General features: G+C 51.1%; 1 protein-coding gene across 4 annotated transcripts; it reads left to right on the top strand.

Annotated features, from left to right (window-relative positions):
• Positions 1–888: 888 nt before the first annotated feature.
• On the top strand, positions 889–21,541 carry SSUH2 (ssu-2 homolog). 4 transcript variants are annotated; one of them, XM_047096872.1, is made up of 12 exons: positions 889–1,470; positions 4,226–4,324; positions 4,704–4,785; positions 6,380–6,509; positions 7,769–7,829; positions 8,906–9,030; positions 10,540–10,602; positions 12,297–12,382; positions 13,500–13,592; positions 14,135–14,240; positions 16,295–16,402; positions 20,882–21,541. In XM_047096872.1, exons 1-12 carry the CDS (start codon positions 1,437–1,439, stop codon positions 21,026–21,028), a joined length of 1,134 nt encoding a protein of 377 aa, XP_046952828.1. In that variant the 5' UTR covers positions 889–1,436; the 3' UTR covers positions 21,029–21,541. The 4 variants fall into 4 exon arrangements, with proteins under 4 accessions (XP_046952828.1, XP_046952827.1, XP_046952830.1 ...); XM_047096871.1 differs by having other exon boundaries at positions 6,377–6,509; XM_047096874.1 differs by lacking the exon at positions 889–1,470 and having other exon boundaries at positions 4,308–4,324; positions 4,704–5,163.
• The last annotated feature ends 5,855 nt before the right edge of the window (positions 21,542–27,396 follow it).

The following is a 27,396-nucleotide window of genomic DNA, read 5'->3' as shown; positions in this document are numbered from 1 at the left end:
GGCCATGAGCTGTGTGCACGCTGTCTCATTAGATGGGCACTAATATTGTCTGCCCTGGTTCACAGCCGGGGGTGGGGGGGGGGGTTGATTTCTGCAAGGATGGGTGGCTGGCACAGAGTCATGTAGTGCATGACTCAGACATATCAGAGCCCAGGTGTCCAACCACCAATTCTGACTCCAGACACTCTTGGCTACAGTCCAACCCTGACCTTCACCCTTAATTCTGACAACTGGGCTCACAGGAGCTGCAATGACATGCATGGGCCCTGACGCCAGACAGGTTGAAATTCCAGCCTCCTTCTTTCTGACCCCCTCAAACGTACCCACACAGGTGAGTGTCAAGGGCAGCTCAAGGGCCAAGTCTGACCCGCTGCCTGTTTTTGTAAAGTTTTATTGGAACAAAGCCATGCTTACTCAATTGTGCATTATCTATGGCTGCTTTCGCCCGAGTTGAGTAATTGAAACAGGCCGTATGGCCCACAAAATCTACAGTATTTACTCCCCAGCTATTTGCAGAAAATATTTGCAGATCCCTGGTGGCGAAAATAGCTTAAAATGCTAATAAACTTAGTAGGAGCAAATACTGAGAACCAAGGTATGAATATAATAGTTCCTGATGAATTATCATGTTGGGGATTTCAGACACGTTGGCATACACCATTGTGCAGGCCTGGGATGGTGTCTCCTTGCGTCACACCCACAACTGTCCAAGGTCTCTCACTGGTTTCTGTGCAGAATCATTTGCTTATAAAGTTTAGCTTTCTTGCTCAGAAAGACACTCTCCGTATCTGGAAACACTCTCCTCTCTCAGCTTCCTTTGTAAATTTCCGGCAAGGAGAAACCTTACAGATACATATGCATTTCTTATTGTCAGAGGGCTGAGACGTACTCTGAGGGGAGTGGTAGAATGAGATGCTTCATTTGTCTTAATGACACCCCTCCTCCCTCCATTGTTCTCAGCCCACTTCCAAATAGCCTCCGCTGCTCCAATTTACAAGATCTGTTTCTTCTTCTGGACTCTGTTTTTATTAAACTTGAAAGGACAGGACATATTATTTTTATTTTTGTAGAGGGAAAGAGCTATTAGGCTTTCAAGAGCTGAAAAAAAAAAAAAAAAAAAGGAGGGATCTAGGGGGTAAAACAGATCAGCTGTTGACCTGAGTGTGTTCAGTGACTTCATGCAGAGCGAATTTCTTTCCACAGACCACTTATCAACTTACCCTTTTAAAGTCAACTTCCCGTAATCAAATTGGCCACTGGAAAGACAGAGCTGAGTGGTTCTTGTCCGCCAGCATGAGAGCTTCAGGGAATAGGTTTGAGGGGTGGCCAGGTGTGCTGGAGCTGGAGCAAGGAGCGTTTATCCTGCTCTGATTTCACTGCTGTGTATCCTACGAATACTGGAGTAACCTCTCTGAGCCTCAGACTCCTCATGTCAAATGGAGTTAGAAGTCCTGCCTTCTGTATCTCCAGGTGAGAGAGTGGGTGTAGCAACAGGTATGGGGAGGTGCTTTCTGAGTTGTCTAGCATTTCTTGGAGTCAGTGCTTATATTATGCTTTCTTCTGTGCAGTCTCAGGACTATGTGTGTCTCTGCCATAGCCTGGCAGATCAAGCTGAGGTGTTTGGTTTTTTTTTTTTTTTTTAGTTTACTTAAATTTAAATTGGGGCACCTGCGTGGCTCAGGTGGTTAAGTGTCAGACTCTTGATCTCAGCTCAGGTCATATCTCACGGTTTCTAAGACAGCCCTGCATCGGGCTCTGTGCCGACAGTGTGGAGCCTGCTTGGGATTCTCTCTGCCTCTCAGCCCCCACCTCAAAATAAATTTAAATTTAAATTTTGAGAATTGAAATGCAATTAACATACAGTGTTATATTAGTTTCAGGTGTATAAGGTGAGGTTTTAAAAGCAGATATGTAGTGAGTGATTCTTCCACAGGGGTCGCCTCATGGGAAGTAGGTGGGAAGGACGTGGGCTTTGGAGAGCAACGAGCCTTCGTTTGAATCCAGCTGCATCACTCACTGGCTGTGTGATCTGAGGCGAGGCACAGCCTTTCTAAGTCCATTTCCTCATTGGGAGAATGGATAATATTCTGTGTCGGTTTGGGTCACTCAAGAAGCAGATACTAAGATGGCAGATGTGTCCGAGGTCCCTGGGAAACGTATGTGGAAGGAAAAGAGGAGAGGAGAGAGCAGGTGTGGGCAGGGACCGTCTGCAGGCTAACCGCAGGTTGGACCCCTGTGAGAGGAGAGAAGGAGGGAAGGAAGGAGCCTCAGACCATGGTGTAGCTCTCGGAAAGTTTTGTGAGGTTTGTGGGGAATCCCAGAGCACAGATTGCCTGATGTGGGGAAAAAAAGGCAGAAGGAAACTGTTGTGGGAAAAAAAGGCAGAAGGAAATGGCAGGTAAAATTGAATTTCCTGATAATCTGCAGCCCATTGATGAGTACTTGAGGAAGGCAGAGTATGGCATTTCTCTAGGAACTCCCTACTGTCTTGGTGTTGATGCTTTGCTAGCGGGGAAAACAACGTTGGCCTGGAGGTAGTTAGACCTCCCACACCCTGTGAGTCTTCTTTGGCATGTGAAAATTCTTTTCGAAATTCCCCTTTGACTTTACCTTTCCCAACTCCCAAGTATGTGATCAGTCTCTCCTCATCATCCCGGGGCAGCTCTTCCTGCCCATGGGTCCTGTCCCCATGCTTTAATAAAATCACCTTTTTGCACCGAAGACATCCCAAGAATTCTTTCTTGGCTGTCGGCTCTGGACCCCACCATGACTCCACTGCCCGTTAGAGGAAGCTGCACAGAAAACAAGTCTACACCCCAGCGCCTTAAAACAACAACGATGTTATTATAGTTCATGATTTTGTGGGTCAGGAATTTGGGCAGAGTCGGCTGGCTTATTCATCTCCTCCTTGTATCATCCATTAGGGTCAGTTTAGGCTGCTGTGACAAAACATCATAGACTTCCTGGCTTAAACAACATGTATTTCTCTAGTTCTGGAAGCTGGGAATTCTAAGACCAAGGCACCCTTAGACCCGGTGTCTGGTGAGAGTCCACTTCTGGCTTGTAAACAGCCACCTTCTCACTGCATGCTCACTGGGGAGAGAAAGAAAGATCCTTGGCCTCTGGGCTCTGTCTTTTCCTGGCAGGGCACTAATCCCACCACATGACCTCATCTCAACCTAATCACTTCCCAAAGGCCCTACCTTGTAATACCATTCAGGGTTTCAACATATGAATTTGGGGGGACATGCAATCCATGACAGGGTCACTCAGTGGTATTCAGCAGGAAGCTGGTCTGGCCTGGCGGGTCTGTGATGGCTTTGCTCGGATGCCTGGTGGCTCGGTAGGATGGTGGAGTGGCTGGCAGGCTGGGCTCCACTGGGCCCCTCTGCGTGTGGGCTTATAGTCTGCCTGTAGTCCATGTGGTCTCCCCAGGACGGTAGCTGATATATACATGGAAGTTCAGGGCTCATGAGGGAGTGCTCCAGGAGGGAGTGCTCCAAGAGAGTGCTCCAGGAGGGAGTGCTCCAAGAGGGAGTGCTCCAAGAGAGTGCTCCAAGGGGGAGTGCTCCGAGAGGGAGTGCTCCAAGAGGGACTGCTCTGAGGGAGTGCTCCAAGAGAGAGTGCTCCAAGAGGGAGTGCTCCAAGAAGGAGTACCCCAAGAGAGTGCTCTGAGAGGAGGTGCTCCAAGAGGGAGTGCTCCAAGAGGGAGTGCTCCGAGAGGGAGTGCTCCGAGAGGAGTACTCCAAGAGACAAGAAGTAGAAGCTGTGGTCTCTTCATGTTTCCCCCATGTTCCCTTGCTTGAAGCAGCCTCAAGCCTGTGAAGGTTCAGGGGGAGGAGATAACAGATACACCACTTGAAGACAGAAGCAACAAAGAAGTGTGGCCATCTCTAATTCAGTACCTGTCTCCTAGGGTCGTGGAATATGATCATGTTTCTATATGATCATCTGTCATGGGGGACTGGCACAGAGTAGGTACCCAGCAAACAGGAGCTGCCATTCTGAAAGTTTTTCTCATCATTATTATTATTGCTGCTACTATCACACCCCCACCCCATCCCCGCCTGCCCCACAGATGTGTTGTGTGTCCCATGGTGCCAGAGTGAGATTGGCTTAAACTGTCAGCCTTTTTGTAACACGCCCACCCTGGCTTGTCAGCTTCCAGTGAAGTCACCACTGACTCCCCTCCTCCCAGAAGCTCAGGACTGCCTTCCTTCCACAGGTGTGGTGGACCTCAGTTTTGAGGCCGAGAGTCCTTTGGCGCCGCCAGCTGAACTCCTGGAGAGACTGCCCAGCTATGACTGGCTTTTTCAAAGTGGTGGTAAGTCTGTCGGGTCTTGGTTCCTACAGCCTCTTCCTGGGGCTTATGCTGGTTGCGGAGACCTATCTGGAACAGGCCAGCTCCGGGATACCGCCCCTTTCCCCTGGGGCCCTGGGAAGCCTCTTATCACCATTGGGAGGGACAAGGAGCACATAGGGACATCAGCCCTGTGTCCATGAACATTCTATGACCATATCCACAGGTATTTAAGACTGGAATCATGCTGGTTTGAGAACCACTCTTCTTGCATTAGATACATTAGCATTTCCCTTTGTCTCATTCAACCTCCCTTTCAACCATTCTATTCTTCCTTCACCCTGCAAATACCTGTGCCTTTGAGCTAGGCTGTGGAGCCCCTGACTCCTCCCCTCTCCTCCAGGACAGCAGATAATGTTCCCACCTTTGGAGGCTCCAGGGAGACCCCTGGAGCAAAGGTGCTGGTCCTCGTTCCTGGAGCACAGGTGAGCTGTGGTGCCATCACACAGGATCATGTGCAGTGACCCTCACATCACCCCCACCCCCACTGTGCCAAGAGCCCTCCTCACGGATTTTAGGGTCTACAGATCTCAACCCTGACAGTGCATCAGGATCCCAGACCTACTGGATCAGATCCTCCAGGGACAGAGGCCAGGAATGTGTACTTTACCAAGCAAGCTCTTCAGGCTGTTTGGCTATCAAGCTGCGGTCGAGAAGCACAGTGTCGACCAGGGGTTGGGATCTGCAGCTCCCTGGGCCAAATCCAGCCGCTGCTTGCTTTTGTAAATCAAGTCTTATTGGAGCAGAGCCATGCCATTTATTCACATACTGTCCTTGGCTGCTTTTGTTCTACAACAGCACAGGTGAGTGATTGAGGCAGACTGTATGGTCCATGAAGCCTAAACTATTTAGTCTCTAGTCCTTTGCAGAAGGAGTTTGCTGACTCCCTGGACCCAGGACTCTGGACAGAGCTCTGGCTTTCCAGCCAGCTTTGTGCAGAGAGAAGGTGGAACCCCCTGCTTTCTGGGTCTGGCCACTTGGCTGGGTGGCTGTATCCTGCCTTCAAGGAATCTCCTGGGTGCTCCTGGCCACACTGCTGCCTAGAGTGCCTCCCCTTCCCCTCCCTGGCCGCCCACCTTCCATGCCCAGGGCAGACCCCGCTTCCTCAATGGAGTGCTCTTGGCCATTCTGGGCCCCACACCTCCTGCATGTGCGCAGGCCCCTCTGTGCACCAGACCAGAGATGCTGGAGACATCGCTGTGCATGAGAGGGGCTTACTGTTTGGAGTCAGGCTGCTGTGGAGAAGTAAATGAAGATGTGAGGGAGGAAGAAGGAGGGGACTTCTGCTTCCTGGAGGTCTTGGTGGGGGAGGGCTTTGCTAGGAGGGGGCATGGCAGCTGGGCCTCAGGGAAGAACTTTCTAGGAGGAGAGGGAGGCATGCAGAGAGAAGGCCAAGGAAGGGGCCATTTGTTGTCTTCCTTCCCACCCACTGCTGCGCTGGCCCAGCAGGCTCATGGTGGGTCCCTGTGGGCACCACGGCCTGGTAGTTCTTGGCAGGGGCTTTCTCATGAACACTGCTCATAGCTCCTCTGGCTGAGGGGGCAAGGTCCCCAAGGATAGGAACATGGGAACGTGGTCTGGCCTAACTTTGCCTCCTCCTAGCTGTGTGACATCGTCTCCAGACCTCAGTTTTCCTCATCTGTAAAATGGCGTGATTCGTCTTTAAGTACATCTTTAAGTGTGTGTGTGTGTGTGTGTGTGTGTGTGTGTGTGTGTGCATGCTAAGATTCTCTAAGCTCTTCTCCTGAGCCCTGCACTTCAGCCACAGCAGTGTTGCTGTCCTGTCCTCTAGAAAGAACTGCCTTGCTCCCGCTGTGGGCATCTGTTCACACAGTTCCCTCTGCCAGAGTTTCCTTCCCCAGATGGACCCCCGAGTGCCTCACCACTACCATGGCCCACGGCCTGGCCCTTCCCTTCTCCTGACCTCCATTTCCATCTGCATCAAGAGGGAGCTGGCTGGCCCTGATGAGCCTGCAGGCCCTTTCCAGAGACCCTGCTTCTGTGCTCTGTCCCCAGCAGAGTCCCCTTGGTGACAGAGGAAGTGGCCCGCGAAGCCCTCCTCAGCTTTGTGAGCTCCAAATGCTGCTATGGCAGCACAGCTGCTGGTGACCTCATCATCCAGGAGCTGAAGCAGCAGACGTTGTGCAGGGTAAGGGGGCCTGGGCCTGGCGGTCGCCTGGGAGAGCTTTAGGCTTTGGGGCGGGGGGTGGCTTGTGTGAGGTCGAACAGGAGAAAGGAGTCTTGGGGGGGGTCAGTGCATGTGAATAGCGGTGACACTGAAGTGCCTTTTGCCACTCCTCTAGTCTGTAGTTGTGAATGATGACACAAGGAGTCCTTATTACCAGTCTTCACTGCAAAGCTCAACTGTGTTCAGCATCATGGGTGGCACATTACACGTATGTCTTATGAAGTCCCACAACTGCCCTGCACAGTAGATCTTACTGTCACCAGTTAAAGGGGAGGAATTGAAAGTTTAGAGAGGTAAAGTTACTTGCCCCAAATTTACAGCTAGAAGTGACAGAGCTAGGATGTAAATTGGGTTCGCCGTCGCCAAAGTCCGTGTCTTTAAATACATGAGTAACCCGCTTCCGGAAGAGGTGGGCCAAGAAAGGCCCATCTACTCCCCTTGATCCTGCCAGTCACATCTGTGCCAAGGAATCGTTTATTCATGACCCCTGGGCCTGAAGCTCCAGGGAAATCTTATGTCTGTTACTGAGACCACAGTGGGCACTTATGTCCCCTTCTGCATCGACAGGGCCAAGGAACAGCTTTTAAGTTCACATTTTCTAGTGCCACTGGCACAGCCATCCTCTGGCGAGTGCACCATCACACAGAAAGCATGGAAGCCTCACAGGGAGTGGTTAGAGCAGGAGCCTAGGGGAAGAGGCCCCTGTGTAGCTGTGTGATCTTGGTCAAGGCAACTGACCTCTCTGAGCCTCTGTTTTCTCCAGTGTCAAAGGAGGAGCCAGGTGATGTCCAAGATCCCTTCTTGTTTTGTGATTTTGTGGATGAGATCAAGAGGGAGGACCTTGACATCAGGCAGAAAAATTCCTCCAAAGGGGACGTTTGAGGCAGCAGATTCAACTGGCCTCCATCTGTTAAAGGGCAATTGCTGTCCCACAGCTTGCCTTATAGAGCATTTCTGGGTGTAAAGAAATGGGAGCTGAAATCAGCCTGTGAGCCCATTGGGGGAGATTTCCTGGGGCTGACTGACCTCCCTGCAGGCGTCCAGGGGCATCTGGAGCAGAAATCATCTTTGCCAGCTGTTCAAAGCAGCCTGTGGTGCTGGGTGTGGGGCCTTTCAATTTCCCGGGGAGCCTCGGCAGGTGGAAAGCTTCGTCTTTTTTCACAATGCTGTCTTCCTAAAGGGCATGACTGTGAACATGCTGTTTTTTTTTTTCTCTATAGTATCGACTAGAGACTTTTAGTGAATCCAGGATAAGTGAATGGACATTTCAACCCTTTACTAGTAAGTGAAATCAGTTTACTTGGGAACAGATATGGCAGGGGCTGGTGGAAAATATCAGGATATGTCTTATCCACTAACCCTGAGTGAGATGCTCTTTTGCTTGGAGCCCTGGTTTCCCCATCCTCTGTAAAATGAGAGGGTGGGCTTTTATCCAGACTTTCCAGTGTGGAACTTGGGAAATAAATCCTTCCTGTCTGGAAGTGGTTTGCAGAAGGGCCTGAAAAAGTCTAGGGTTTGCCTTTGGCCACACACTGGTGCCACCACACGGGGCTAGATCACAAAGGCAGCCTGTGTGGTTGGGTTTCCGCTTGCCTTCTAGGCCATCCCCAGTGCCTCCCTGAGTCTTGAGGACCCCATTCACTGTGCCATCCTGCCTGCTGCTGAACCCCACTAGCTGCTGAAGGTTCTCTCTGGGAAGCCCTAAGCGCTTCCTTCTCTGCTGACCACTGGTTCATCCTTTAAGACTCAGCTCCTGTGTCACCTCTTTTACGAAGCCTTTCAGGATTTCTTCACCTGCTGACCCCTTATCCAACAGGAGTCAGTCTTCTGAGTTTGCAGAGGCTTTATGCAACTCTTGTCCCAAGCACTTTCCATATCCTATTACATTGTATCATCATTGTAGCTGTGCCTTATCTCCTTGAACAGAGGAGGGGAAGGAGAAAGGACAAGAAAGTGGGGAATAGTCACCACAGTGATGGCAGTTCTTGCTTTTGATCCCTCTATCATGTGCCACCCCTGTGCTAAGCATTGCTATGCCTTCTGTTTAATTTCACTACCATCCTATATGGAAGGTGCCATGTATTCCCCCCATTTTGGAGATGAGAGAATTGCAGGTCAGAGAGGTAAATTAACTTGTCTGGAGTTGCGCAGCTGGGAAGCAGAAGAGTCAGGAGTCAAACCCAGGTCTGTTCGACTTCAACGCTTGGGTGCTTAACCACAGACTCTGAGGGGGCCCTTAGCGCAGGATCTTGCCTAATGCCTGGCATCAGGTGAAGGCTCCATACTGTTTGGTAAATAAATGAAAGCTTGTTCTTGTAGCTGTTCACTGGCCTTACAATGATCCCTTTCTGTGTCAGACCAGTCAGTGGATGGGCCACAGAGAGGGACCTCTCCCAGGCTTTGGGACATCAAGGTCCAGGTCCCCCCGATGTTTCAGGAAGACACGAGGAAGTTCCAAGTCCCTCATTCGTCACTAGTCAAGGTAACGTGATTGTTGGAATCTTTGCCCTTCTCTCTGAGTTGGTTTCAGACTTCATAGTGCTGATCTTAGGAAGTCACTGGGTATTTCCTCAAACTTTATTTATTTATTTATTAAAAAAAATTTTTTTTAACATTTATTTATTTTTGAGACAGAGAGAGAGCATGAACAAGGGAGGGTCAGAGAAAGAGGGAGACACAGAATCTGAAACAGGCTCCAGGCTCTGAGCTGTCAGCACAGAGCCCGACGCGGGGCTCGAACCCACGGACAACGAGATCATGACCTGAGCCGAAGTCAGACGCTTAACCGACTGAGCCACCCAGGTGCCCCTAAACTTTATTTTTTAAGAAAAGAAAATCCAGAATGCAGACTGGTGGTTCATTCCTTGGCTATTAATCGGGCTAATTCTAAGGAAACCCAGTGCAAGGAATATAGACCCATCCAAAATTCCATGCAAATTAGGGGCACCTGCCTGGGTGGCTCTGTGGGTTGTGAGGCTGACTTCGGCTCGAGTCATCAGCTCATGGTTCGCTGCTGTCATCAGAGAGCCTGCTTTGGATTCTCTGTCCCTCTCTCTCTCTGCCCCTCCCCTGCTCACTCTCTCTCTCTCTCTCAAAAATAAGTAAACATTAAAACATTTTTTTAATTCATGCAGATTAGAGAATAGTCACATAGCGAAAGGATGATTCCATTTACTAACCTGTCACCAGCTTTAAACAGTGAACATTCACATTCCTAGACCCTCAGTGTGTTTTTATTTTTGCCCGACCAGTAAACAGTAAACGGCTGAAGTGCTGAATGAAACTGATACAAAATAAAGTTCAAACTGTTTGGATTTTCAGCAGAGTCATTAAAGGGACAGAATTGGACTTCCGTCCTGTCCTATGAAAATGTAATTGAGACCTGCAATGAGGCCAACATTGTAACATATTTTGTAACATATTACAAAACCACACACGTGATATTTCCTATTCTGTTCTCATCTCTTTACCTGCCTTATATTCACCTTAGAACTTGATTCAAGCACGTAACCTATGAGTTTTCATAGTGTCACGTGATGACCAGGACTTTGAGAGGTCAGGAGGAGGTTCCATTCTTTTCTCAGGAGTGGAAAAGCTATTTTGATTTGGTGATTAAATTCCAATAGCCAGCTCTTTGCCTTGCACAGAAATGCTGTACAATTTTTATGGCTTCTGTTCCAAAAGACCTCTCAGCTACCCAGTGGGCCAAGGATGTCGGCCTTTGTGGTGTAGCCTGGGAGCACGGAGTTCAGAGAACAGACTGGGCTGGGGCTCTGAGGAAATGGTAACATGACCTCCTTGGCTTGGCATTCAAGGCCCTTTGATGAGGATTCAATCCTCATCAAGTGAGAATGGCTACCTTCCCTCGCTGGGCCTTACTGGCTGCACCTCTGTTTGGGCTGGTGACATCGTGGAGTGGGTGTGGGGCAGGTGAAATCAGGAGGTGCTGGGGCTTGGGAAACTGGAGCCCAGGAGAGGTTTTCACTTTCAGGAATGCCACAAATGCCATGGGCGCGGGCGTTACAAATGCAGCGGCTGCCACGGGGCCGGCATGGTGAGTCCTGTGTGGCCTCTGGTGAGTAAGTGATGATGTGGGAGGAGGCACCACGCGGGGACAGAGGGCTCTGCCCCGGATATGGGGCTCCCCCACTAACAGTGCGACCTGAGGCAAGTTGTCCTCCCTTTCTGGGCCTCCATTTGCTCACCTGCAAAATGGGTAAGTTGGATTGGGCGTCTGCTACTGGCCTTTGTTCACTGCAGTGGTTTATGGTTTATGATTTCAATTCTTTTCCTTTTTTCTCATTCATTTACAAACATTTGTTGAGACTGAGTACACGCTCTGTGCTGGGCCCTGTAAGAGGACCCCGTAAGAGGTGGGCTTTCCCACTGGGAACCCTCTGTCTTTGGGTAAGACCGATAAGCGACCAGCACTTGCAGGATGGGGAGATGAGTCTGAAAAAGTGACATTCATGGGAGCTTCTAGAGGCAAAATATAGATGGGGGCCTTGTGTTCGTGTCCTAGAGAGCATGATACATTACCACAAACTGGGGGTGGGGGGGCTAAGACAACCGATTTTTATTCTCTCACATTTCTGGAGGCTGGAAATCCAAAGTCAAGGTATCCATGGGGTTGGTTCTTTCTGGAGGCCCTGAGCCACATTTCCAGCTACTGGCAGCTGCCCCCCAGTCCAGTGCACCCTGGCCGGTAGGTGCACCACTCCATTCTCCACGTGTGTCCTGGGGCTCCCTCAGAATGTGAGGACACCAGGCACTAGATTTAGGCCCCACCCTCGTCCAGCATGACCTCATCTGGACTAATTCTATCTTCAAAGACTATTTCCAAATAAAGGCACATTCGGAGGTTCTGGTAGCTATAAATTTTGGGGGGTGGTGGTGAGGGAGATACTGGTCAACCTAGTACAGGTCCGTAAGCACACTGCCAGGCTCTGGTGCCATCAGCCTTCGGGGCTGCTCACCACACTGGGAGTCAGATCATGCCCCTTATGTGTCCTCAGCTCTCCCCATTTGCTCCTGATCTTTTGGACACATATTGACCACTCGCCACGTTAAGCCATGCCTTCCTCCATCCTTCCCTCTGCCCACCTGCCTTCCACCCTCTGGATGCCCACCTTCCACCTGCTGTGTGCCTTCCTCTGCCTACTCACAGGCCACCTGTGGGGCCCGCCTATGCCCTCCCACCCGTCTCTGTCTCCTGTGCCCTTGCTCCTGCCATGCACCCCCTTGCAGCCTTCGTGGAGCCCCTCCCTGTGATCTTTTGTGTTCCTCCCTCCACCCCTGCTCCCCTTCTTCCCTTCCCTCTTCCCTGGAATGTCTCCAGAGGCCTTTGTGAGCCAACTGTGGGAACGAAGCCTGGGGGCCTCTCCAAGACTGAGCTCCCCATTCCCAACTCCAGACCCCTCAGCCAGCCCGCCCCTCTTCCCAGTCCCTCTGGCCGTGGCTGTTTGGTCAGGGCAGAGTCTCAGGAGTCATGGGAATCAGAGAGGAGCAGGAGAGGATGATGTCTCAGGAGACACACAGATGTAAGGCTGTAGCATCTTTGAAGGCAACAGCTGGTGGGGCCCAAAGGTACAGTGTTCCCCTTCCATCTTACAGATGAAGGGGCTGAGGCCCAGGGAGACAAGCGGCTTGTTCAAGATCACCGGGTTGGGATTTGAACCAGGTCTCAGGATGCCCTTTGCCCCCTTCCCTGGGAGGCCAGCAGGGGCTGAGGCCGTGGTGTGTCCGCAGGTGAGGTGTCCCTCCTGCAGTGGAGCCAAGCGCAAAGCCAAGCAGTCCCGGAGATGTCAGATGTGCTCGGGGTCTGGCAGGCGGAGGTATGAGCGGGTCTCCCAGGCACCGAGGTGAAGAGCGCTCCCTTACCAGCTCTCTTGCTTTTCATTGTCTGCCCTTCTGGAGGGCAGTCGCGTACCCTGTCTTGTTGCTCCTGGGCCCCAGAGCTGTGTGTGTAGTAGGTGCTCAGTAAATATTTGTGGAGTGGGTGAGCCTTCCTCCAGGCTTGATACTTCAAGAAGAGACTAGAACTCGTCCAGCAGTCTGTGGGTAGAGATGTAAAGAATGAAGTGCTGCAGAGAGGAAGGGAGGGAGGGTTTTAGGAGGGCAGACTTCTTCCCGCCCACGTGGTGGGGAAATGAATACAGGAAACCACTCGAACCAGATATCCTTAACTCTCTGAGGATCGGGGCCTAGGCAAATTCTTATTTATAACTCACTGCAGGGCCTGAGTGCAGGAGTCAAGGGAGGTTGCTTGATTGACTGAACAATCAACAGAGTTCCATCTCTGTTCGCTCAGGTTTCTTTTATTTACATGTGAAAGAATCCTAATTCAAACGAGCTTAACAAAAAACCCTGCCCTTGTGAAAGAAAAGTCCAGGATTATATTTCTGGGATGGCTTCAGGTACAGCTGGATCCAGGTGCTTAAGCAATGTCACCAGGACTCTCAGTCCCTCACCTGGCATGTCTTTGTGTTGACTTCATTCTCAGGCAAGCTGTCTCTTGTGGTAAAAGAGGGGACAGCCAACAGCTCCAAGCGTAGTAGCCTCAGTAGATAGGGATATCCCTCTCCTGATAGTTTCAGAAACAGTTACAGGGCAGATCTCATTGCACTCAACTGGGTCATGTGCTCATATCTGTGTCAGCCACTGTGGACATAGAGATGGACTGAACTGACTGGCCACGCCCAGGTCCGAAGCTAGTCATAGAAGGGGTGGGGGAAAGCCCACAATCCATGTGGGCTAGGTGGGGAAAGGGTGGTCTCCAAAGGGAAACTGGGGCACTGCCACCAGAAGCAGGAGGTCTAGATGGTGGGGAGTGGAAGCCAGTGGTGTTCACCTTAGTCCACCTCTATGAGGAAGGATTTGGGGGTGGGCGTGCTGGAAGCCGCCAGGACCCCGTGACTTACGTGAGTGGTGCCGACCATGTGCCCCTCTCAGGTGCAGCACGTGCTCAGGGAGGGGAAGCAAGACCTGTGCCACCTGCAAGGGGGAGAAGAGACTGTTGCACTTCATCCAGCTGGTCATCATGTGGTATGTGGCTGTGGCCCCATGGGGGAGGCCAGGGGACATGGCCTGGACTGGTTTCTGCAGAGAAACTCCACTTGGTTGGGGCTTTCACAACGCAGGGTTCTGCACTGGGAGAAAAGGGCTTTAGGCCACTTGGGAGGGGGGAGGTCCCTGGGGAGAGGCAGGGTGGGTGGCTAGATGCTGGCATGCTCCACAATGGACAGACCCGAGTTCAAATTCTGACGTTGCCAGTTTCTAGTGCAGCAGCCACTCAGTGCCTGGGCCTTCCCTTCTGGGACTAGAGTCCCTGTGTCTTAAGTTCCCATGTCAGGGAAGGCTCCTCATGCGCTATGGGTTTCCCTTGTTGGGCGCCATGCTAAGGGCTTCACAGGCAAGGACAGAATGAGGTAATAGAACAGAACTGTCAGTACTTCAGTTTCCCACTGTACAGATGAGGATGCTGAGACTCAAAGAGGCTAAAGAACTTTCCCAAGGCCCCACCGGTAGTCATGCAAGCCCTCCAGCCCACGCCTGTCCGATTCCAAACCTATCCTCTGCACTTCCAGGAAAAACAGCCTGTTTGAGTTTGTATCTGAGCACCGGCTGAATTGTCCCAGGGAGCTCCTTGCCAAAGCCAAAGGAGAAAGCCTCTTTAAGGACGAAAACACTGCGGTAAGGAGGGATTCGAAGACCGTCACATGGCAGCTGGGTTTGCCCTCCCCTCCTGTGTGTGCTGCGTTCACTCGGAAAGACAAAGACGGGCTGGGTGACGATGGTGCTTGCTGCCAAGCAGGAGAGTGACTGCTGGGGCCTGTGGGGCCAGTTCTCTCCTGAATTTCACATGCTCGACCCTGCGTTTCCTCCTCCTCCCCCCACACCCTCACACAAGCCTTGAGACCCTCTGCCCATACTAGGCACTATTCTAGGCCCCGGGGATACCGTGGAACAAAATGCTCACCCTTGTAGATCTCTCATAGTCCGGTGAGGGAGAAGATAATAGTATTCCACCCTAATGTCAGATGGTTGTAAGGGCCACTGAAAATATGCAGGCAGGGAAAAGAGACATGGAGGGGTGTGGTTTCAGCTGGTGGCCGGGAAGTGACCCTGGGCAAAGACCAGAACGGTGCGGTGGGGGAGTGGACCATGTGGACTCGAGCCAAGGGGTCCAGCAGAGGGAGCAGCAGAGGGCAGTGGGATAGGAGGGACTTGAGTCGGGCAGAGCAAGCAGCTAAGACATGAGAGGTGTCAGCAACCAAATCAGGGAGAGTCCGGTAGGACAGGGGTTGGCAAAATCTGGCCCTGGCCTTGCTTTTATAAATAAAGTTTTATTGAAACACAGCCATGCCTGTCTGTTTACTTATTGTCTGTGGCTGCTTTCGTGCTGCAAGGGCAGAATTGAGTAGCTGAGACAGAGGCCCTATGGCCTACAAAGCCTAAAATATTTACTGTGTGGCCGTTTGCAAAACAGATTTGCCAACCTCTGCTGTAGGTCTTGGCAGGGAACTTGGCCTTTATGGGATATCTGAGCAGGGTCATCCTGTTTTCTCTGAGAGAGACCAGGTGCTCAGCCTTTTTCTCTTCTCTCTCTCTCTCTCTCTCTCTCTTTCATTCATAGTAAGTAGCCTTTTCAGATTGGCTTCTTTCACTTTATAGTATGGATTATTTTTTATTTATTTTTTTTAACATTTATTTATTATTGAGAGACAGAGAGACACAGAGCATGAGCAGGGAAGGGGCAGAGAGAGGGGGAGACACAGAATCCGAAGCAGGGTCCAGGCTCCGAGCCGTCAGCACGGAGCCTGATGCGGGGCTCGAACCCACGAACTGCGAGTCCATGACCTGAGCTGAAGTCGGATGCCCAACCGACTGAGCCACCCAGGTGCCCCTGTAGTATGGATTTTTAAAAGTTGAGGCACAAGTGACATACATCATATTCATTTCAGCTGTATAACACAGTGATTCAATATTTGCATGTATGGTGAAGTGATCATCACAATGTCTAGTTAACATCTCTCACCACAGTTACAGTTTTTATTTTCTCACGATTAGCACTTTTAAGATCTAGTGCCTTAGCGGCTTTCAAATATACAACACAGTATTATTAACTATCGTCACCATGTTACATCCTCAGGACTTACTTATTTTATACCTAAGTTTGTACCTTTTTACCACCTTCTCCCATCTCACCTTCCCCCGCCCCGGCAACCACCAGTCTGTTCTCTATCTAGGAGTTTGTTTTTTAGATTCCACGTATAAATGAGATCATATGGTATTTGTCTCTCTCTGAATGATTGATCTCATTTAGCATAATGCCCGCGACGTCCATCCATGTTGTCTCCCACAGCAAGGTTTCCTTCTTGTTTATGGTGGCATAGTATTCCTCACCCGCCTTTCTTCGCCCCAGTCTGACTTCCTATGGGCTCAGTTCAGGCATGACCCTTCAGGAAGCCCCACCCCAAGCCCGAGTCAGCAGCAAAGGTGTGCTGGGTGAGAGTGGGCTGCAGGAGAAGGATTGCTCTCTGTCCCACAGCCCCGCTTTCTTGGTTGGAATTCCCCAGGAGGTCAGGGGCACCTGGAGGTTCAACAATTCCCACCCACTCACTTCTTGGCCTCGGGGGCCCTTCCCTGTCTGGGCTTGCTTTCTGCCCCGTGTGAATCAGAGCTGTAAGGCTCCAGGTGCTCTCACCCTGGGTCAGGGCAGCAAGTCGGCTGTGTCTCTCCCACAGGTGTACCCCATTGTGGATTTCCCGCTGCGGGAGATCTCTCTGGCCTCCCAGAGGGGCATTGCGGAGCACAGCGCTGCCCTGTCCCCCCGGGCCCGAGTCCTGCAGCAGGTGAGTGGGGTAGGGGTCGGGGGCTGTGGGGAGGCCAGGCTTCTGGGGCCAGGCTGGGGCTCCTGCTGGGGGGGGGGCCCTTCCAGACAAGGGCGGGAAGGCGTCAGTTAGGGGAAGGGTGGAGGACAGGAGCCCCAGTTTAGGAAGGGGGTCAGTACTGGAGACTGGCCTGAGACTCGTGTGGCTGGAGGGCAGAGAGCAGAGCACTGTGGGGCCTCCACAGAAGGTGGGACCACTGGAAATTGTGTAAGATTAGGATTCTTATCTTGAGAGCAACTGGAAGCTATTGTAGGGTCTCAAGCAGGAGTGTGGCAGCAAGATCTTGATTTTAACCTCGTGGGTTAGAATCTTCAGAGAGGGGCGGGTGGGGAAGTTCAGGATTCAGGGCTTACGCAAGTCTGGCACCTAGAGTTCTGCCCTTCAGGGCACTTTCTAAATCCAAGGCCTGTCTTCTCCCGCTTCCCTTGGGGAGCGGTGGAGGGCCCCAGGGTTAGGTTGCTTTCGTGCTGTGTTGGAATGGCCACTAGGTAGCGATGTTGCCTCTTGCAGCTTTGAATGGTCCCTGCAGCCAGCTGCTTGATGGGGGTCCCTGGAGGAGATGGGGGTTTGGCCCCGGAATGGCCAGGGCTGAGCTCTCTAATAGGCTTAGATCCAGGTTCTCCTGTGTCCTGACATTCTCCTGGGCCAACTACTTCCTCCTCCTCGAAGTCTGGTTTCTCACCAGTGAAAAAGAGACGTTAACACTCCTTCAGAGGGTTTGCTTTAAGTGCTTGGAAACTGCCGCTCAAAATGTCCCTTTTCCTTCTGGTCCCTCTGCACTGAGTATCTCCCCTTCCCTTTCTGCACATCTCCCCTGTTTGCAGGGGAGAGAAGGATGCATTTAATTAAACAGTAATGAATCCCATCTCGGAGCTGGATTGGGGGCACCGCAAACTCAGAGACCTGCCACGGCCGGGTGGTAACATGAGTGAGAGAGCCGTCTTCTCCAAAGGAGCCAGCCATGACTCACCTTTGTGCAGGCACAGGGGCAGAGATTTTGGACCCTCTGAAAGCCAGACTTTTATAGGAAACCTTCCAACTTTTCAAGATTGAGAACAAATCTTTAAAAATGCTAGGAATACCATATGGGCTGATGGGCTGGCTTTGGCCTGTGGGGTGATGTCAGCTACCCCTTAGTCTAGCCTGAACCCACGAGTTTTCCACTAAATCAAAGGAAGCTCAGAGAGTGGAAGCAATTTACCTAAAATCACACAGCTTCTTAGTGCAAGAACCCAGGAGTAGAACCCACTTCCTAGCTCCAAGTCAAATGTTATTACTCACTGCACTCAAGGCACACCAGCGGCTCTTTGAAAGCCAGTGCAGGTTTACAGGGCTATCAGCGAAGGGGGATCTGGGGCCAGACACTGCAGGGATGGGACCTGCTTGTCATCTCTGGCACATACACGTGGCTCTGAGCCACGCTCTCCCCTCCTGAAGGCCTTGGTGTCATCTTTCAAATGAGCTGGGTTGGACCCTGCCTTAGGTTGGGCTCTGCAGAAGCAGCTTCAAGACGACAGCTTGTGTGCAGGACATTTGTCAAGGAAGGGCTCCCAGGAGGAACCTGTAAAGGACTAGGGGGGCCAGCATAGGAGGGGCAGGGGTCACACAAGGGTGAGGTGTGGTGAGGGCCCAGCCACCACCCTGTCCCAGGGGACCTCTGTGCGCTCGTTACACCTCAGCAACTCTGTGCCTGGAGACGAGGGAACTGGCCTCTTGCTGTTTAGCACCGTCCAAACATCGGGCACAGCTTCCCAGGCACTTTGTGCATTCTCTGTGAGACATGGGCTCCGTAACTCAAGGACAGGGCTCTGAGGAAGGACAATGGGCTGTGAGCAGCAGAGAAGAGGCAGATTTGCAGGAGCATGGGTGGGACAAGAACCTTGTTCATGGAAGACCCAGAACATCGTCTCTGTGGGACTTTGCTCTTGTGGAGCTCATATTCACGGTGTGGGTCACATGGAGAGCCCCCAGGATTGAGGTGTCTACTCTAGGAATGGGCCTGTCAGCTTGTGACACTCGTGATTATCCTGAGATTCTTTTATTTCTGAGACTGATAATTTGAATCCTTTCTGGGCCCTTAATTTTGACAGCTGGGGAAACTGAGGCCTGAAGAGGGGAAGTGACCTGCCCGAGATCACACAGGATGTTGGTGGCAGGCCTGGGTCTCCTGCGGCCTTCCCCTAGAGCGTAGTCTTGTCTTGGGCAACACAAGCCCTCTGTGAACCAGTCCCGGAGCAGGGAAATGTAAGCCAGGGGCAGACGGGTGTGTCGTGTTAAAAGGGATTAGCACTGAGAGAAAAGGGCTCTTGTGAATCCCTTCCTCGAATTGTCCTTTGGTCCTGCATCTGGAGACAAAGGTGTCCGAGGATAGTTTGTTCAGGTTTGAGAAGTTAGCGAGTGGAGTCAGCCCGAGGACACACCCCTCATGACACCGTACCCCGTGCCCCACTCTTGCTCTCAGACTTGGAATCTGCTCATCCTGGGGGCATGACCAAGGCGTGTCAACAGATCCGTGGCTGATTACAAGGTAGCCACCTGATGGCAGCTGATGTCCTAACCAATCAGTAGCCTCAAACCTGAAGACCTTTTGCATCAGAAGCCAAGGGAGGCAGGAGAGGGTGGTATTGGTGTTGCTCTCCATTTGGTTCTGGTAGAAAAGCCTGGAAATGAGAGCGGCCCTGACCATACTGCCCAGGCATTTGGAGCAGTGATATGGGTTCCCACCTCCTCTTGCCTGTTGGTTCTCATTTTGTGTCCTCCATACCAAAACGTCAAAGAGGGGTCTTCTACCTTTTATTTCCAAAACTACCACTCAGAGACAACTTTCTGGCTTCCGGGAAGTCTCTGGATCTCATTCGGTTATCTCAACAACCCTGTGGCATAGGAGGTCTCACCCCCATTTCCTAGAGAAAGGAAGTTAAGATGGCACAGAAAACTTCATGGAAGATGCGCTCCTTGACTCTGAGTCCCCTCTTCCTGCCACAATATCGCACTGCCCTTCAGCCGCCCCTCCAGTGGAACAGGGGTCCTTTTTTTCACAGCCCCCCTCCCTGGCCTGTTTCTCCTTCCCTGAAGGCCTCTGGACCTTCACCTACAGTGAGAGAGCTGGAGCTGTTCCCAAAGAATGGAACATCCTGAAGGAGGAAGGTCTAACCCTGGGCCATCCACACCACTTCCCTCTGGGTTTGGGATCCCCCAAGATGTGAGTCTGGGACAAAGAAGCAGCTTGTGCTGGAGAACGTTGGGGTTTTGACACAGAGCCTGGCCCGCAGTACATCCCCAAGGAAGCTTAGCTTGAGTGATGAGGAGTGACTTTGCTGTGTCCCCTGTATGGAGCTGTCCCAACACAGCAGCACCTAGCGCTAATGGGGGTGGATGTTTCAGCTGGACGCCCGTGTTCTCTCCCAAGGTGGTCTCCCACGTTCTATGCAGGGCCCTGCAATTCTGGAAGGTTGTAGAGTAACTGCTCAGCAGAGGGGCCAGAGAATGGGACACTTCAGGACCGCTCTGCTGGGGGAAGTGAGTGCCCCAGGCTCTCAGGTACAGGCCACGTGCTGGGAGGAGTGTAGAGCACTACCCACACGGACCTTGACCTGGATGATGTTCCCAACCTGAAATTCCATGAGCCCATGGGCCTCAGTTTCCCTGTTTGTAAAGGGAGGGGGGGTGTTTGAGAAGGACCGCTTTCAAAGGGAGGTCAGAGCAAAACCATGGTGGGAGAGGGAGGGTCCTATGAAAATAGCCTGAAGCAGACTAGCAGACTTTGGAATTTCTTTGGTGTCAACGTTTAACCTTATATTTTAGTTCAGATTGTGTCGTGGACTCCCTAACATCTCCGTGGTTGTTTTTTTAAATTAAACTTATTTATTTACAGAGCATGGGGGAGGGGCAGAGAAAGATGGAGAGAGAATCCTAAGCAGGCTCTGCGATGCCAGCACAGAGCCTGACATGGGGCTCAAACTCACAAACTGGGAGGTCATGACTTGAATGGACATCAAGAGTTGACCGTGGAACTGACTGAGCCACCCAGGCACCCCTCCATCGTTGTTTTTATACAAAAATGTTTAAAATGACTTTCTCTTCCACCTTTCTCTGCCCTTCCTCCCCATCTAAAAATTAATGCTTCTGGAAGATGTCCTGTTTGGCTGGTGGCTTTCCATACACCCTGGGACGTCCCTGGGGATGACTCCCTCCTCCCCCCCCCCCACTTTCTGAAACATAGAATCAGATAGTGGCTAAAGCTGAGAAGTCGGTTTGGGCCAGAGCTCAGTGTGTTTGAAGGAGTGTAGTATGAGGTACATCTAGAAAGGCATATGGGAGCCAAAACGCCAACTCCAGAGCATAAACTTCATCCCACAGAGTAGTAGGGAGCTACTGAAGATTCTTGAGCAGGCAAGTGACTCGAACACTGAAGTTTTTCTCGGCCCGTTGTTTCCCCAGCGCCAGACCATTGAGCTGATCCCCGTCACGGAAGTCCATTACTGGTACCGGGGACAGACATATGTCTACTACATCTATGGCACTGACCACAGGGTACATGTGGTGGACTACCCGGACCGGTACTGCTTTGGCTGCACCATCATCTGACAGGGCACAGCTGTCTCCACGGCCTGCCAGTCTCGTTTGCCACGGAGCACAGCCGAGGTCCCCGAGCTCACTCATCGCTGGCTCCATTGAACCATCTTGTATAAACCCTGGTGTGTCCTTTCAGACAGTTCGGCTTATCATCTGTCAAGCCACAAGTCTTCCCCAGAGCTCGCCTGGTGGAATCCAGCACACGTTTAACCTACACACGTTTCTTCACAACACATCATTGAAATGGCCGGGGCCACGCCTCTGGTCTCGAAGCCAGCGCCCCGATCGAGCGTGCAGTTTGATTTTGCTTCTTCCTTGACTTGCTTGCCTCAGTTCTTTTGTGCCACTGTCAGTGCCTTTGGCCCAGCTGAGCGTTACTGAGATGTTTAAAGGTCTCCTACAGATTGGCTGCCTCTTAATGCATACCAAAGAGTGCTCTCGAAGCATCAAGAACAAAATTTAGGGGTGCCTGGGCGGCTCAGTTGCGGAAGCATCCAATTCTTGATCTCAGCTCACGTCTCGACATCAAGGTCGTGAGTTCAAGCTCTGCGCTGGGCGTGAAGCCTACTTAAAAAAAAAAAGAGAAGAGAAGAACATTTACACCCCGTTCTGTGGGCTAGGAATTCAGCTACCGTCACAGCGGAGATGGTTTATCTCTGCTCTGTGATGTCTGAAGCCTCACGGGGAAGATTTGAACACTCTGGTGCCTCAAAAGCAGGGGACTGAAATCATCTGAAAGCTGGTTCACCGAGGGGTCTGGCTGCTGATGGTGGCCGTTGGCTGGGACGTCCGCGAGGGGCCATGAGCTGGACACCTACATGCGACCTCTCCGTGCAGCCTGGGCTTCCTCTCCACGTGGCAGCTCCAGGGGTAGGCGCCCCGCACACACACCCCAACTGAAAAACTAGAGATCTGTTTCCAGGCCAGGGGACAAAGCTGCTGTATTGGATGGTGACACGGTGCATATGCGAGGGTCGGCTTTGGAGGGCGATTTGGGGTATATGTGGGTTTTTACATCACCTGCCTACCTTAGAACCTGCTCACGTGGCAGGGTGTCCTGTGAACCCAGTCACGTGCAGCAAGGCTGGGTGGATACGGAAGATGCTCTGAAGACTGAACGCCCAGGCTGTTTTGGGGAACAGGCAGGCCGCTGTGCAGCTGGTTGGGGGTAACCAGAGGCCCCTGTCATACTGTTCCATCCACACCCTACCCAGAAGGGAATCGCTACACACCGAGAGGGTCAGTCCGCGCCCTCTTGATCCCCAGGCCCCTGCTGGCCTGCAGCCCTTGTCCACCTCGGTGTGCGAGGATGTGGACATAACAGGCCGGGTTAGAAGAAGCTTGGGATGTCTGAGACCACCCCCCCAGGGCACTGTTGACAGATGGTATGCAGATGAGCACTTCACCTTCACCTGTTACACCCCACCCCCGGGACTCGCTGTGTCCTGTTCAGTTACTCCTGTCGCCCCTTCCCCACCAAGCCTGGCCGAACTACGTACCGGTGGGGGTCTTGCTAACAGGGAGCCGCAGCCCTGGGAGGGGTGTCCTGCTCGCTTGGGACCACCTGGCAGACAAGGGGAAATGCAGAAGCAAAGGGCCGTGAGCTGGGAGACCCTGAGTCACCTGAGCTGGCAAACCTTCCCGGCTCAGACTTGGCCCCTGGATCCAGCTGCCCCCCGCCAATGCCACAGGCTCCGCCTATAGGGGAGGCTGAGGCCAGGATGAGGTGCACCCCTGGGTGGTGGTGCATTCTGCCCCTGTGGACGGACTACTGCAGGAGAGTACTACAAGCCTCCCTTCCTCCTCTTCCTCCTGTAGCTCTGTCACGCTCAAGTCTGGGAGGCCAACACCTCTAACCCTGCGGTTCCTCCAGCTTACCTCTGTGGGCCTCAGAGGGGATGCTTCTGGGGGCGTTTGTACCAACGGAGGGCACGGGCTTTGTTTGTTGCAGTGATTGGAAGGGACACGGTTGGCATTTGGTAGACGGAGTCCAGGAAGGCAGGATGTCTAGCAATCCGTATGACGAAGCCTGTATCACATCTAACACAACTTGCAGATACCCCACTGACATTCACAGAGAACCTGGTTACACAAAATCTCAGCAGTGGCTGAGATTGATGCAGTGGTAATTCTTATTTAGCGTTCGGCTCTGTTCTTTGATTTTCCTGCATGTCTTGTTTGAAGTTGCTTCTGGATCTCTTATTACCCTGAAGTCCAAAGGAGTAATTCCCTGACGACCCCATTACTGCTCCTCGTGCAGTCCTGCCTGAGCGTCCACAAATTCACATAACGTGCATTAAAATATTACTTTCTTCTCATTCCTCTGCAATAGTTCAGTTTGTGCATTCAATTGCTTTTTTGTTTTCTGTTTTTAAAAACAGGGTAGGTAAGTGGTCTATACATGAGTGTCCCTTTTAGGATAAAAAAAAAAAAGTGTCCAGTGACCAGTACATACTGTTGGTGTGTGAACCCAAAGAGAAAATCTAGCTGGAATAAAGTGGGTCCGGAGAGACACTGTTCCAGTCGAGTACCGGTGGGTTACTAGCCACAGGGCCCTTAGTTCCCGTGGTTCTGGCAAAAGTCCCAAATAAATCCTGGGTCTTCTGGCTGTTTGATAACAGTCGCTTGTTTCTCCCTGCAGTGTTAGCTATTTTTATGACCTTCGCTGCAGCCAGGGTATGACTTCATTTTCTATTTCTGCCTCTTTCTATTATCCCCGGGCTGAGTTGGCTGTCCGTGTGTAGCCCTAAACCTAGTTGAAGTCACTGGGGGGCGGGTAGAGATTAGAATATTAGGACAGCTTGGACCCCAACACTGGCCACCACAGACTGTGGCTCTGGTCTCCATTCTGTTTTAAAAGGACACAAACTCAAGTGATTTGCTTATTCTTTGTTGCTTTCCCAAAGGAGAGCCCTAGCCCTGTTCTTCTCTATTCACTGATGGTCAGTCTGCCAGGCGGCCAGAACCATGCTGGGCTTTGTGAGGGTTTCATGGAGATCTGCAGTCTCTGCCCTAAGACTATAGAAGAGACTATCAGACTGTATACTATAGTATATAAGACTATAAGACTATAGTAGGAGAGAATGTATGCAGGGGACAATGAAAGAATGAATGTGATAGTCAGGTAGCTTTATAAGAGGGGGATACCTAAGACCCAAGTCAGTAGTAGTGATTACAGGTGACAGTGACTCAAATTGACTCATTGATTAGCTCTTATCCCTTAATAAAGTTTACCAGCTTCAGGTATAGCTGGATCCAGGGATTTGGAGGATTTCATTCCAACGTGGTCTCTCCTGCCCTCCTTCCCTCTTTTTCCTATCTGCTTTTCTCTTTTTTGCTTTTGTTCACAGGCAAGCTTTCCATACCTTGGCAGTAAGACAGCTACCAGCAGCTCTGGAATTTCATCATATGAGTTCAGTGACCTCAGGAAAGAGGGGGCTGCAAGCTAATTTTCCAGAGACTCTCACACAGAGGTCGCAGGGAAGGTTCTCAGTGGCTTGTTTTGGGTCACATGCCTATTCTTGAACCAATCACTGACCAGTGAATGTAGTGACTGAACTGGCCAGTCTAGGTCACGTGGAACCCTCTCGCCCTAAACTGGGGGCAGCCTGGGACTATCAGACCCCTGGAAGTTGGGCACCTGTCCACTAGAGGCACACACAGAAAGTGCTGAGTTTATCCAGGGATGATGTTCCGGAGTTTTTTTGTGTACTCTGCCCCAAATGACATCTTAAGCCAGAGAGGTGAAATTGGGATTGGGTCCTTTCCCTGTCTAAACCCTGAACTTCCCTTCCCTGTATTTGCTGGGGTTGTAGGGCTGCTATCCTCTGCAGTTTGGCTGTTAAAATAAGAATTTGGACTGATCTTGGTCTCAGGGGAGGGATATGGTCCTGGAATGAGAGAGGATACATGTGTGCTTGTGTGTGTGTGTGTGTGTGTGTACATATGTGTATATGTGTGTACATGTGCATGAGTGCATTCATGATATGTGTGTACATATGCATGGTGTATGCACATGTGTGTATATTTGCGTGTTTGTGTGCATGGAGTGTGTATGTATAGGGTTGTGTGCATGGGATGTCCATGTATAGGGTGTGTGTATCCTGTGTGCATGTGTGTGTGCATGAGGTATAGGTGTATAAGTGTGTGTGTGCATGTTTGTGTGTGTGCATTGGGTTTGCATGTATAGGGTGTGTGTGTGTGTGTGTGTGTGTGTGTGCATGTGTGTATGGAGAGTGCATGTACATTGTGTATGTATGAGTGTGTGCATGTGTATGTGTGCATGTATATGGTATGTGTGTGCATGTTTATGTATGTGTGTGCGCATGGAGTGTGCATGTACATTGTATGTGTGTGCATGTGTATGTGTATATGTCTGTGTGTGTGCATGTATATAGTGTGTGTGTGTATGGGCTGTGCATGTATAGGGAGTGCGTGTGTGCGTGCGTGTGTGTGTGTGTGTGTGTGTGTTTGCCAAATGGGGAGCATACTGCTTAGAAGGCTGGAGGAACTTCCTCCCCTGACCTAGTTTTCCTCCCTTAGCTCCAGGACCCTGTTAATCCGTGTAGCTCCCAATACCCAACCTTCATTGTATGGTTAGCTTGTTGAGCCCACGGCCAACTTCAGTTTCTAGTTCACATGCAGCCCTTGCTATGGAGAACGAAGAGACAACTTTTATTCACAGTCAGGACAAACAACCCAGGTGGAGTTATGTTTCTCAGCAGGAAGAGAGACCCTTCCGGCTCAAGCAGCCTGGACTCCGCTGGCTTACCCTCAGAATTCCAGGCTGCATATGCTTGTGTCTAGTGGTCGGGGACTGTGGAGAGGACGTGGCTTTGGGGGTCATATACGCTCTGGTTGAAGCTCTGGCTCTGCCTGTTGTCAGCCGAGTGACACAGCAATTCACTCATCTTGCTGAGCGTGTTTCGCCACCGGTGAGATGGGGATGAGAGCACTAGATTTGCAGGGCATGTTGGAAAGGGACGGGATGTGCAGAGCTCAGTCAGTAGGTGCTCCATACTGGGAAAGGCTGTGTCTTCCCCTGAAGGAGAAGAAAGAGGTGACCTGGATATAGGGAGCTAATATTTTCAAGAGCTAATATTTTAGGGCAAAATTAGTCACTGTCATTTTAGTAACAGTTTCTGTCCCATGGTCGGAAAGCCAGGCATGACTTTAAGGGGGTTGGGGCAGAGGGTGGGGCATTCTGTAGGGGAGATAGCACAGTGTGCACAAAGCCACATGATGTGGCCTTGTGGCCACAGCCTGGGCTTCCCATTCTGGCTCAGCCACAATTCACCATGTGGACTCATGCACCTTGTGGGAGATGCAATGAATAGTGTGTGTGGTTTGTGTGGCATTTGAGTCCTCAATGGTGTGAGAGGTTAGTAGTATGTATAGGTTAATAGTATACAGGAAGAGGCAACTATTGGGAGGGAGAGATCAGACCCTTAACATTGGGGGTAGAGCAGAAGGAGGGTGCTGTAGACTATGTGTGTCCCCGAAAAATTCATATGTTGATACCCTAACCCCTGAATATGATGGTATTTGGAGATGGGACCTTTGGGAGGTAATTAGGTCATGAAGGTAGAGCCCGCATGAATGAGATTAGTGCCCTTATAGAATAGACAGGGATCTCCTTTGCCGTGTGAGTATATAGTGAGAAGACAACGTCTATGAACTAAGAATCAGACCCTCACCACACACTGGTGGTCTTCTGGTCCCTTGATCTTGAACTTCCAGCATCTAGAACTGTGAGGCACAACTTTCTTTTGCTTCTAAGCCACCTAGTCTATGGTACTCTGTTAGAGCAGCACAGAATAAGGCAGATGGTGTCTAAGTACAGAATCTAACGCTATGTGATACAAGGCAGTGGTTTCCAAAAGCCAGTCGGAGTGTTGGGACCTGACTGCAGCAGCCTTCCCTAGAAAGTTCGTCAAAGATCAAGATTCCCAGTCTCACCCCTAGATATTCAGGATATTGGTGTCTAAGATTCTGTAACCTTAATAAATGCCCCGAGACGATTCTTGTGCATAGAACAGGAAATTGGCATTTGGAGTCAAAATGATTGGGCTTTGGAATCAAAATTGTCCGCCTCAAATTTCAGTTCTTAGCTCACTGTGGGCTTACTTTCTCAAAACCTCAGCTTCTTCTATGAAATGGGGACAGTCCCTGCCCTACCTACATCCCAGGGTTGTTTGAAGGCTCACATAAGACTTGGAATGTGAAAGTGCTTGTAAATCAGCACACCGCATATATATATATATATATCTTTCTTATTACCAGTGGGAAAGATAACGTTGATGGTTTCTAAGGTTTCCTGTTACTTTTGACCCTGCCCACCAGGGGGCAGCAGGTGCACGTGCACGAAACCTTGGAGCAGT

This window comes from Lynx rufus, unplaced genomic scaffold (assembly GCF_022079265.1).
Source record: "Lynx rufus isolate CCGP_SWC_20201006 ecotype Redwood Valley unplaced genomic scaffold, mLynRuf1.p SCAF_4, whole genome shotgun sequence".
NCBI classification, from domain to species: Eukaryota; Metazoa; Chordata; class Mammalia; order Carnivora; family Felidae; genus Lynx; species Lynx rufus.
This window is presented reverse-complemented; position numbering and strand designations above follow the sequence as displayed.

Bases quoted from the DNA above. Each gene is read 5' to 3' on its own strand.
- SSUH2 (XM_047096871.1), top strand. From the start codon at position 1,437: ATGGAGTTAGAAGTCCTGCCTTCTGTATCTCCAG. The intron at 6,510-7,768 runs GTAAGGGGGCCT...TTTTCTCTATAG, and splicing joins AGCAGCAGACGTTGTGCAGG to TATCGACTAGAGACTTTTAG. The intron at 7,830-8,905 runs GTAAGTGAAATC...TTTCTGTGTCAG, and splicing joins GACATTTCAACCCTTTACTA to ACCAGTCAGTGGATGGGCCA.